The 12,086-nt window shown below is 50.0% G+C and overlaps 1 protein-coding gene and 1 pseudogene across 11 annotated transcripts in view; both read right to left on the bottom strand.

The window, feature by feature from the left end:
• Positions 1-962: 962 nt before the first annotated feature.
• On the bottom strand, positions 963-1,739 carry LOC108591750 (protein DBF4 homolog B-like; annotated as a pseudogene).
• Positions 1,740-1,758: 19 nt separating this feature from the next.
• Positions 1,759-12,086, bottom strand: part of DBF4B (DBF4B-CDC7 kinase regulatory subunit) — a 30,781-nt gene continuing 20,453 nt past the window's right edge. For 7 of the 11 annotated variants that reach the window (XM_078373314.1, XM_017972421.4, XM_035303202.3 and 4 more), the window contains exons 10-13: positions 10,796-10,912; positions 5,073-5,181; positions 4,747-4,871; positions 1,759-3,925 (exon numbers count right to left, since the gene is read on the bottom strand). In XM_078373314.1, coding sequence (XP_078229440.1) covers positions 3,157-3,925; positions 4,747-4,871; positions 5,073-5,181; positions 10,796-10,912 — 1,120 coding nt within the window. In that variant the 3' untranslated portion in view covers positions 1,759-3,156. The remainder of the gene's footprint in view (positions 3,926-4,746; positions 4,872-5,072; positions 5,182-10,795; positions 10,913-12,086) is intronic. The other 4 variants (XM_078373316.1, XM_078373318.1, XM_078373319.1 and 1 more) reach the window with 1 other exon arrangement.

The following is a 12,086-nucleotide window of genomic DNA, read 5'->3' as shown; positions in this document are numbered from 1 at the left end:
GAGCTAAGGTCCGGGCTGAGGAAGAGTTCTTGGGTATGCCACACTAATGCTGGTGGCAGCACAAGGAAGGACATAAAAGTTTTGCTGGTGGGCACGGTATTTTATTATAGAAAAGGCCCCTGACATCATCTCATCCAAGCCCCTTAAAGATGAGGAAACTGAGGCCTGAATAATAAAGGTATTTTCCCAAGGTCACAGTATGAGTTGGGGCAGCTAGCCCCTGCATTCCACCCCGCAGAAGGACATAGGGGTGGAGCTACCAATCGGTCACATCTGCTGAGAAGTAATAGGGTCAGCGAGAAGAGGCGAGAACAAAGGTCTTGGAATCTAGTCTGAGGGAAGCTGGAGGGCTCTTCAGGTGTCTCAGAGCTGACTCAGGCAGACGGTAAGGCCTCTGCTAAATGAATGAATGAGGGAATGGGCAATGGTGAGGAAGGGCAGGGGGACAGGAGAACCAGGCCACTGAGGGGCTGCCGGGACCGAGGGAACCAGGCTTCAAGGAGGAAAGAAAGAAGAAAAGGAACCAACTTTGGTCATTAGAAGCCTGTCCATGACCTTGGAATAGATGATCCTAGTGGGATGCCTCAGGCAGAGCAACCCAGGAAGGAAGTGTAGAAGGGGAAGGAGGTGAAGAGGAGGTGGACAGAAGGTGGGAGTCTTTAAGTATTTGAAGTTGATTTACTGAATCAACTTGAGTATTTTCCAGGATAGAGAAGCATGGCATTTTGGGCAGAGGGAAGGAGAGGTGGCACGTCTGAGAAGGAAACCAAAAATGGTGGCTGGCTTGCTAGGCTGGAGGGCCAAGGACAGACAGCGTGACTTGTGGAGGGAGGATACCGTTTCCTTTGAAACAGAAACAGCAAGATGATGTTGAAAGGGGACTGATGCAAGATGGGGCAGTGCCCACTAGGTCTGGGTCAAGGTCCTCTGGGGAGGGTGGGGGATGTGGAAAGGGGGCTGGAGTAGAAGGGAGTCTGAGAGTGCTCACCCCAAGGAGTCACTGCAGGACCTCATTCACATCAAGCCGCACCCATCCATTCTGGGTCAGGTCTCAGGTGTTCTGGGTCCATCTCTAACTTGAATCTACAGCCGGGAAGCTGCAATGGAGAAATGGTTGAGGAGTGTTCCAGCCTTGGGGTTTGGCCTGGCAGAGATGTCTAAGGTCAGGATCATTGAGATGGGAGGGGAAGGCAAGGGCAGCCAGATGTGACGTTCAGGGAATGGGTCCTGGGTAGCTGGCAATGAGGGCATCAGAATCTGGCAGCACAGCCTTTTTGTGAGCAGCAGTGAAGGTATCAGTCTGAGAAAGGGGTGAGGGGCAATGTTCTCATGCAGAGGGGTGGTGTCATGGGGAATGAGGCAATCCCATGTCACAAAAAGAAAGGGATGTGCCCAGCAGCGTCCAGACATAAGCCACAGTCTGGCTTCAGGGAGAAGAGTGAGCCCTTAGCAGGAATGTCAGCTGGGGCAAAGGAGTTTCCTTGGGTGGGAGTGAGGGGCATGATCTCTGCAGGTGGCCACTCCCCAGGCAGCAGAGTCAAGTAGGTGACAGGATGAGACTGGGTAAAGGAGGCTGCGCAGGGACAGAGGCCGCACTGCTCCCGGAGCCCTTGGGGGAGACGCAGGAGGCACTCACACATGTACAGCTTGCAGAAAGCCCCATCCCACCATCCAACGATTCCCTGCAGGCCCGCAGCCCTGCCTTGGGTCACTGGAGGGCAGATCAAGGACCAACACATGACACTCCAGCCTCATCTCTTTGCTATTTGTTATTAACAAATTTATTTACATTTCCTGAACCAAAATTCATTATAAAACTTAACAGGAAGGGGGTAACATGACCTCTAAGGTGGGCTGTACACACAGTTAGTTGCTCTATTTCCAAACTAAGAACTTGGGTCCTCACCAGTAGCTGGGCCCCCCTTTCTTCCTCTGAAAGGAGACACAGAATAGCGCCAGGCTTCCGGGAGCTTCAACATTTAAAGAGACAATGCATGGATGCAGAGAAGGGTGAGAAGAACCACAGTACAAATTGTAATGAAAAAAAAAAAAAAGTGGCCAGAGAATCGATAACAAACCCATTTCTGTCTCCAGATTAATGGCTTGGCTGCCAGAAATGGGGGGAGGTCCTTGGGGAAAGAGAGGAGGGAGTGAGGGAGGAGGGTGAGTGGAAGTTGGCAGGTGACACACTGGCCCCGGAATAGCCGAACTCCAGGTGGGCAGCTCAAGCTGAGGAGACAGAGAAGGGCTGAGAGGGGTTCCACATCCTGGGCTCAGGGGAAATGTCAGTGCTGGGCCCCAACTAAGTGCCTGGGGGAGGGAGCTCTGTGAGTGGCACAGCCCGAGCCCCTCCTCTGCTTCATATGTTCCTGAGGATCTGTGTGCAGGAGTGTGGGGGGCTGGGGGAGGGGATGAACACAGGCATTTCGGAAAGCAAGAGAGGCAACATGCTCGTGGAAAAGGAGGCTGGGGTTGGGGGTGGAGAATACCAACAGCTAACCCTCGGCTCTGCAGAGGCAACAGCCTGCGGAGGGCCAGGAAGCTGGGCCAGGACTCCTGCTGCCCCAACTCCTTTGTGGTCCCTCCCCATGCCAACTTCATCTCTGCCTCCTGGCATGGGTGGCCGGCCTCGGCTGGGTAAGCCCACTGTAGACTCTGCCTGGTTAGGAACATGGTGGAGGTGGGAGTAGGAGAGGGCTGCCTCCAGCCCAGATTCTCTCCCAAAGACCTGGCCAGTGGGAGGGCTGGCTCCGTAAGCTCCATGGAGCTGAATGTGACAGCTGCTTACTGGACTTCAAAGGCCAGGCCCAGGCCTCCTTCTGGCTCTTTTGGGGAAGTCCTGGGGCTCTGCCCCTCCTGTGTCCTGATCAGCCCTGGCGGGATGTGTGGCACCCAGCAGAAGAATAAGTTGTGTCTTTGGCCCTTCAGTCTGGAGCTGCCTCGCCCCGTGAAGAGCCAAGCACCTTGGGGACTCATAGGAGCAGCTCTCTGACAGTAGGGGGCTGGGGCTGGGGCCGGGGTTGGGAGACAGGGAGGGAGGGCACCTGGAGAGGCTGGGGGGCCCAGAAGCATCGGGAGCAACTGGCTCCTGCACTGGCTAGCTGGGGCTTGGGGATAGAGGTAGACTTCTTCTCTGCAGGTGCTTCTGAGGGCTGCTCACTGGTAGCTGAGTGCAGCGGGGCTGATGGCCAGCCTGGAGCTATGGGGCAGCTGGCCAGCCTCCTGGGATTCAGGGCCAGGGGCTGCACATTCAGAATCCTCAGGCCCTGGGGGCCACTCTCCGCCTGGCCAGGGGGGATGTGTGGCCCAGAACTCTGCTGGTCTGTCTGTGAGCTGCCAGGGGAAGGGGTCTGGGAGAGAGAGGCAGGTCTGTGAGTGGCATGAGGGCAGGAGGGAGGCAAGGGGCCTAGACTCATGGCCTGAAAGAGGAAGAGAGGGAAGATGCTTGCCACTGGTTGTCCTGGTACCACAGGGGCTGGGGGCTCTTGGGACAAAAAATGAAGCCTGTGGCCAGGAGGCCCCCGCTCTCTTCTCAGCACTGCCACTGGGGAACTGAACCTTCCGCTTGTGGCCAACAAGTGCCAGGTCTGGGCCAGAGGAGAGTTCCATAAAACCACAGCTAGGCAGGAGGCATTGGCAAGCAGGGCTCCTGGACACCAGTGTCCCTGGGTGGTCCACAAACACATCAACTGACCCCTCCAGGTCCTGGCAGCTTGCTATAGGTCCGGGTATCTTGCCAGTCCCTGCACATTCAGCTGGTGCCTGCATGCTGTCCACTGTCCCATCCTGCTCTGGGAAGCCTGATGCCTGGCAGCTGTCTTCTTTCCTCATCCTGGGAGATGCTGCTCTGGGATGGGAGAGCTGGCAGGGGTGCAGAGTCTCAGGAAAGAGAGGGTCACAGTCAGAAGCCAGGGAACCTGACAACCTGTTGGGACAGAAACACCCAGTGAGCCGCAGGTGTCAACTCCACAGCAGGTGTGGCCCAGGGCTGAGGGCACAGGGAGAGCTGCCACAGCTGGCAGTTTGTGTGCTGAGAGAGCTGCCTACTCTGGGGCCTTGTGTGAAAGCCCTCCTGTTTGGGTCTGAACCTGCTGCAGCAGCCAGCACCGTGTGTACTTCTCTTGGCTCTGTGGCCTGTGGTTGGGGCCGACCAGAGGAACAGGTTGGAGGCTCTTCCATTTAATTATTTCACAGAGGAGGCTGTGCCCTTTGGCAACTAGAGAAAGCAGCGCAGTGTCTGGCTGTGAGAGCTGAGCTTGAGGTGGAGATTTGGGATGAGAGGTGAAGCCACTGCCCCAAGTAGGAGAGGATCTGCCTTCCTGGCAGAAATGGGTAGCTGGGCTCAGAGGGACCTGGAATTCCCACCAATCCCCATGCAGTGGTTCCTTCTGGGCGTGACTTCTAGAGAGGGAGAAAGACTTTGCTCTTTACCCATCTGGGAGGGGCCCAGGAACTACTCCCCCTGCTCCCTGGCCAGAACGGCTTATTATCCACATCAAAGCCTGTAGGAAGGGAGCCACAGTCTGGTCTAGGTCTAATCTTGATCAACTGAAGCCACAAATGGAGGTCTTTTTATTTTTGGCCACCCCCAAAACAAATAGGACCAAGGATGAGGGGAAAAGAAGGTGAGAAAAGAGAAAAACATCACAGTCTGGTCCTAGCAGCCACCAACCTGAGGTCTCTTCCCACCTAGAGGGCAACAGAGGAGAGTGCAGATGCAGTTGTGCCTGCCAGTGCGGCACTCACCTGGGGAGACTGGCCTGGAAAGGAATGTCTGCAAAACTGTGGCTGAGCTGGGCGATGATCCTGTCCACCTCTGCATATGGACGGGCTTCTAGGGCAAAGCCCCGGTGCTGGGCACTCTGAAGATGCTGCCAGGGGGTGAGAGGAGGACAGGGCATTAGATGAGGCCTGCAGGGAAGGGGACACACAAGCTGACCTCCCAGCCCATGCTCTGGCCCTGGAGGACACAGCCACAGCAGCATGGAGATTGAGCAGGAAGGACTCATCCCCAGTGGGCAGGTTCCCTCAGGGCACTCTGGGAGCAGCTGCTGAGTGGGCAAGGGGCTCACCGCGTGGAGTTCCTCAAAGACCTCTTGGCAGCACTCGCAGTAGCCTTTCTTCCTCCTGGGCATGGTTTGGGCAGCTGATCTTGGGCTTGGTTCTCCATCCTTGGATTCTCTGGGGAGGGTACATGGTGCGGCAAAGTGGTTACTGCTGGGGCCCTTGGGGGAGGAGCCCCTACTTCGCGCCTACCTAGAGCCTAGGCCAGGGAGGGGAAGGACCAAGATGGCCAAGGGGCTGGGCAGGCACAGGCAGGAAGGCTGGCCTGAGCTTGGTACCACTCATCTAAGAATGGCAAAAGAGGGAGCAAGGAAGACATCTGGAGATCTCCCTGTGGGCAGCCTGTCTTATCTCTGTCCTCTCTTTTTTTTTTTTGAGACAGAGTCTAGCTTAGTCACCCAGGCTGGAGTGCAGTGGTGTGATCTCAGCTCGCTGCAACCTCTGCTTCCTGGGTTCAAGCCATTCTCCTGCCTCAGCCTCCAGAGTAGCTGGAATTACAGGTGCCTGCCACCATGCCTGGCTAATTTTTGTATTTTCAGTAGAGATGGGGTTTTACCATGTTGGCCAGGCTGTTTTTGAACTCCTGACCTCAAGTGATCCTCCCACCTTGGCCTCCCAAAGTGCTGGGATTACAGGCGTGAGCCACTGTGCCCGGCCAAGCCTGACTTATCTGAATATTAGCCCCATATTTGTAACAACCAAAGGATGTTTCTATCTGGCTATCCAGCAAACTCAACAAGTTTAGAACATTCCTTTTAAAGCCTTCCTATGACACAAAACGCAGATAATATACAGAAAAACTCAAAAATTCAGCTATCTACAACTTTAAAATATGTATACACGGCAAAAGCATCATTAGCAAATGATATGTTAGGCTTTGTGTCTCCACCCAAATCTCATATTGAATTATAATCCCTAAAATTCCCATAATCCCCAAGTGTCAAGGGAGAGACGGGGTGGAGGCAATTGAATCATGGGGATGGTTTCCCCCACGTTGTTCTTGTGATAGTGAGTTCTCATGAGATCTGATGGTTTCCTAAGGGGTTCTTCCGCCTTCACTTAGCACTTTTCCTTCCTGCCACCTTGTGCAGAAGGTGCCTTGCTTCCCCTTTGCCTTCCAGCATGATTGTGAGTTTCCTGAGGCCTCCCTCGCCTTGCTAAACTATGAGTCAATTAAACCACTTTCCTTTACAAATTACCAAGTCTCAGACAGGTCTGTAGAGCAGTATGAAAATGGACAAATATAGCAAAGTTAAAAGACAAACCACAAACTTGGGATTTTGTTGTCTTTTAAAAATATTTACAACTTCTCTGGTCAAGGAGGCTTAGAAATAAATAAATAAATATATATATATTATTAAATATATTTAATACATTTAAATGTATATATACATATATATATTTACAACCGCCAGGTGTGGTGGCTCACACTGTAATCTTTGTACTTTGGGAGGCCAAGGCGGGAGGATTGCTTGGGCCCAGGAGTTTGAGATCAGCCTGAGCAACATGGTGAAATATCATCTCTACAAAAAAATATTAAAATTAGCCAGGTGTGGTGGTGTGCATCTGTAGTCCTAGTTACTCGGGGGGCTGAGGTGGGAGGATTGCCTGAGCCTGGGAGGTAGAGGTTGCAGTGAGCAGAGAAAAGAAAATATTTGTAACTATGAAGGGCTCATTTCTCTAATATGAGAAGGACACCTTACCAATCATTAGTGATCAATAACCCAAATAAATAATGGGCAAAGGATATTAAGAAGGTCACATGAAAAGAAATTCAAACAACCAAACATATGCAAACATACTTAGCTTCATTCATAATAAGAAAAAATAAAAATTATAATTATACTGAGATACAGTTTTTAATCTGTTATACTGGAAGTTAACATACCTGCCAGTCACAGCATTAGGCAAGGGGATGGGAAACAGCCTCTCTCAGGCAGTGCAGGTGAACATAAAAGTTGGTAACCCCTCCATGAAAAGCCATTTGGCTGAATTTATCAAAATTATAAATGCATACATCTTTTGACCCAATATTTCTATCTTTAGGAATTTATTCCACAAATACACTTGAATAATTGCAGATTTACTCTGAACACGATTTTCATTGGCGCTAATATAAGCATCCATGACTAAGAGACTGAATAAGGTTAAAAAATGAATAAAATAGGTTAAATAAAGGTTAAATAAAATACAGAAATACATTCCATACAATGAAATAATGGAATACCCTGCAGTCATAAAATGAAATAAAAATTCTTTTTTTTTTTTTTTTTGAGACAGGGTCTCACTCTGTCACCCAGGCTGGAGTGCAGAGGCGCCACCTTGGCTCACTGCAACTTCCGCTTCCCAGGCTCAAGCAATTCCCCAGCCTCAGCCTCCTGAGTAGTTGAGACTACAGGCTTGTACCACCACGCCTGGCTAATTTTTGTATTTTTAGTAGAGGTGGGGTTTCGCCATGTTGCCCAGTCTGATCTCACACTCATGAGTTGAAGTGATCCACCTGCCTCAGCTTCCCAAAGTGCTGGGATTACAGGCATAAATCACTGTGGCCAGATTTTTTAAAATATAAAAAGAGAGATGGGGTCTCATGTTGCCCAGGCTGTTCTTGAACTCCTGGCCTCAAGTGATGCTTCCCCCTTGGCCTCCCAAAGTGCTGGGATTACAGGCATGGTGGATCTCCAGAGACAGTTCATGAATATACAAGTATATGTGTATCCTTTGTTCCCTCTTCTTTTTTTTTTTTTTGAGACGGAGTTTCGCTATTGTTACCCAGACTGGAGTACAATGGCATGATCTCGGCTTACCGCAACCTCTGCCTTCTGGGTTCAGGCAATTCTCCTGCCTCAGCCTCCCGAGTAGCTGGAACTACAGGCACACACCACCATGCTCAGCTAATTTTTGCATTTTTAGTAGAGATGGGGTTTCACCTTGTTGACCAGGATGGTCTCAATCTCTTGATCCACCCGCCTCGGCCTCCCAAAGTGCTGGGATTATAGGCGTGAGCCACTGTGCCTGGCCTGTTCCCTCTTCTTACATAAAAAATCATATAGGCTGCGTGTGATGGCTCACACCTGTAATCCCAGCACTTTGGGAGGCCAAGGCAGGTGGATCACGAGGTCAGGAGTTCGAGACTAGTCTGGCCAATATAATAAAACCCTGTCTCTACTAAAAATACAAAAAATTAGCTGGGCATAGTGGTGTACACCTGTAATCCCAGCTACTCAGGAGGCTGAGGCAGGAGAATCTTGTGAACCCAGGAGGCAGAGCAGTGAGTGGAGATCACGCCATTGCACTCCCGCCTGGGTATAGTATTTACTGTGCTGGATCTTACTTGTTTTTTCTTTTCATGCCACCCCAGGCTGCACTCTCCATTTGGCAGGGGTGAGGCACCACAAAGATCTCCTCCAGCCTTGACCCCTGGGATAAAGGTTGCACTAGTTGGGGGACTGAACTGGACACTGGGTTTGGAATATAGACTTTTCACATTAAACCATTTGTCACTCAAAGTTTAAACCAAAATATAATGATTCTAAAAATGTAAAAATTTAAACTCCTCCTCTTACACAGATTTTCTATGTGCACACACACACACACACACACACCCCAGGGCCAATGCCCTACCTAGGCTCCTCACATGCAGATACCAAAGCTTCATTGCTTCATCTTCCCTTTATAGCCTCTTAGCTCCTCTGTGATCCCAAGGTCATCCCAGGTCTAGCTTCCCTGCCAGCACCAAGCCTGGGCCACCTTCTGACTGGCTCTCTCTGGTAACCCTTGTATTGGGACTTAACCTCACCTCTTTCTCTCCTTGCTCCCACTCCATTGACTGCCACATTCCCTTAATTTTTTCCCTCCTGTTTGTACTATTTTCTGACCCACAGCCTTCATCAGCTGATGGAATCCACAGACTCTCCTTGGCCCTAGGAACTCTAGGGTTGAGATTCTGCTCTGTTCTATCCTGGTCTATAACTCCATAGCCCAGAAGTCAGAAAGAGTCTGAGAAGGCATCTCACCCATCACCTGAGCTGAATTCCTTTTCTACTTTGATTAATGAAGGTTCAAATTCTCAAACATCTGTAAAGTAGGAACATTAACAAGCCCACAAGCCACGAGCTACATAATGCAGCGATCTTCCCCCACAATCCCACTCTTTACTTATTCCTGATGTTTGGCTTAACCAGTTTAAACTTTGATATACATTGAAATCAGCTTGGAGCTTGTAAGACGACTGCTTTTGGAGCTCCATCATCAGAGATTCTGATTCCATAGATATGGAGTGGAGTTTAGGAACCTGCATCTTTTTTTTTTTTTTTTTTTTTGAGACAAGGTTTCACTCTGTCACCCAGGCTGGAGTACAGTGACACAATCATAGCTCACTGCAACCTTGAACTCCTGGGTTCAAATGATCCTCTTGCCTCAGCATCTGAGTAACTGGGACTACAGGCACTTGTCATCATGCTTGACTAATTTTCTTTTTGAGAAGGAGTCTTCCTCCATTGCCCAGGCTGGAGCGCAGTGGCACAATCTTAGCTCACTGCAACCTCTGCCTGCTGGGTTCAAGCAATTCTCCTGCCTCAGCCCCTCAAGTAGCAGGGATTATAGGCGTGCGCCACCATGCCGGGCTAATTTTTTTGTAATTTCAGTAGAGACAGGGTCTCACCATATCGGCCAGGCTTGTCTCAAACTCCTGATCTCAAGTGATCTGCCCACGTTGGCCTCCCAAAGTGCTGGGATTACAAGCATGAGCCACTGTGCCTGACTCATAATTTTTTACATTCTTATTTTTTTTTTGTAGAGACAGGGTCTTGCTATGTTTGTGTGCCCAAGAGGGTCTCAAACTCCTGGCCTCACACTATTCTCCAGTTTTGGCCTCTCAAAAAGTGCTGAGATTACAGGCATCAGCTGCTGTGCCAGATGAAACTTGTATTTTTTTTTGAGACGGAGTTTCGCTCTTGTTACCCAGGCTGGAGTGCAATGGTGCTATCTCGGCTCACCGCAACCTCTGCCTCCTGGGTTCAGGCAATTCTCCTGCCTCAGCCTCCCGAGTAGCTGGGATTACAGGCACGCGCCACCGTGCCCAGCTATTTTTTTTTTTTTGTATTTTTAGTAGAGACGGGGTTTCACCATGTTGACCAGATGGTCTCGATCTCTTGACCTCGTGATTCACCCGCCTCGGCCTCCCAAAGTGCTGAGATTACAGGAGTGAGCCACCGTGCCCGGCCGAAACTTGTATTTTTAATGAGACCCCAGGGGACTCTGATGATGGTGGTCTATAGACATGAGTCTGAGAAAGCAGCCTATTGTCCTCTGTGTATACTAGTAAACCCTGCCAAGTGAGGTAACTGCTGGACACACCATGTTTGGCTGCAATGGTCCATGCTTTGGGGAGACAGTGCAGGCCAAGGGTTCTGGGGGGCGGGCAGGGTAAGAGTGCTATGGCTTAGCAGTGAATTAACAAATAAGTCTTCTTAGACTCTTAAGGAGAAGGGGGTACCCCTCCCAACCCTGGCACCTCCCTTTCTTCTTCAAGTTAAATTCTTCAGTAGGGATAAAGAACACAAAATAAAATGGATGAACGTTCCTAGTCTCTCTTCTCTGGGCTACGTTCCCAGAATAGATTTTGCCTAAGGAGCAAACACATGGCCATTCCCAAATCTGACCAGCAGGTCCCCAATGGGGAGGACTTTGGCCTGTAACCAGCCGTTGGTACTCAGGAACCAGAAAGACCCACCTGGTATGGTGCATGCTGCCCAGGGTCGTCGGAGCCTCAAAGGGACTTACATCTTTGGGTCCCAGAAAAGAAATTTCAGGAAAGGATTTAAACTGATGATGGAAAGGACGAAACTTCCTGCAACAGAGAAAACTTCCACTTTGACTACAATGGGGAAGGTAAAGACTGAGGAGGGGCCTAGCCCAACACTCTAGAATTCCAGCCCTGAGGTGGACTCTCATCTCCACACCTTTTAAGTTCTGTAACAAAATTCTCATCAGCCTTTCCAGGTTAAATTAATATGTATGTTCTCCCTGTCTACTTTTCAAACTCATACTCACTGCCTCCCTGGAATCCTGTAAGCACCCTCTGGGCAAAGTGGAATAAATGGTGTTATCCTATTTTATATCTAAGGAAATGAAGCCCAAATGGTTCTGTGACTTGCTCAAGGGCTCACAACTAGTTAAGCGGCCAAGGTCAGATCAGAAGCCACATCTCGACACTCCCGATCTACTTTTTCCTACCTTCCCATTTTTTCTTGACCCTACAATAATCTTTGAAGACTCTAGCCTGGCAGATTCTAAATGGAAGAATGTTTAAACCAGAGCATTGATTTTCCTGTTCTGTGAAGTGTTCCTGCTGGTCCTTAGAACCATCTGAGGGCTGGTGTTCTGAATGGAGGAGAGGCATAGTGAAGGTTCTGGACAGTCAGACATGGACTGAGTGTTCTAGCAGTGTGCCTCAAGTCGCAAACATTCAAGAGACCTGCAGAGACAGAGGTGATCTGTGTACACTCCGCAAACCCTGACAAGTGAGGTAACTTCTGGGCACACCATGTTTGGTTGCAATGGTTCATGCTCTGGGGGAGACAGTGCAGGCCAGGGGGTTCTTGGGGAGCAGAATAAGAGTTGTATGGCTCAGCAGTGAATTAACAAATAAGTCTTCTCAGACCCTTAAGGAGAAGGGGATGTCCCTCACAACCCTGGCACCTCCCTTCTTCTTCAATGATGTTTTGTTTCTGCTTATGAGGCTTGAAACTTGAGGATGGTCAGGCTAATAGGCTTTGAAGGCAACTGCTTCAAAACAGCACATAAAAAAATCACCAGAGGCTGGGCACAGTGGCTGCCACCTTAATCCCAGCACTTTGGGAGACCAAGGCAGGCTGATCACCTGAGGCTAGTTTGTGACCAGCCTGACCAACATGGCCAAACCCTGTCTCTACAAAAAATACAAAAATTAGCCAGGCATGGTGGTGAACACCTTTAGTCCCAGCTACTTGGGAGGCTAAGGCAGAAGAATCTCTTGAACCTGG

This window comes from Callithrix jacchus, chromosome 5 (assembly GCF_049354715.1).
Source record: "Callithrix jacchus isolate 240 chromosome 5, calJac240_pri, whole genome shotgun sequence".
NCBI classification, from domain to species: Eukaryota; Metazoa; Chordata; class Mammalia; order Primates; family Cebidae; genus Callithrix; species Callithrix jacchus.
Note: the sequence above shows the minus strand (reverse complement) of the source record. Positions and strands in the feature narration are given on the sequence as shown.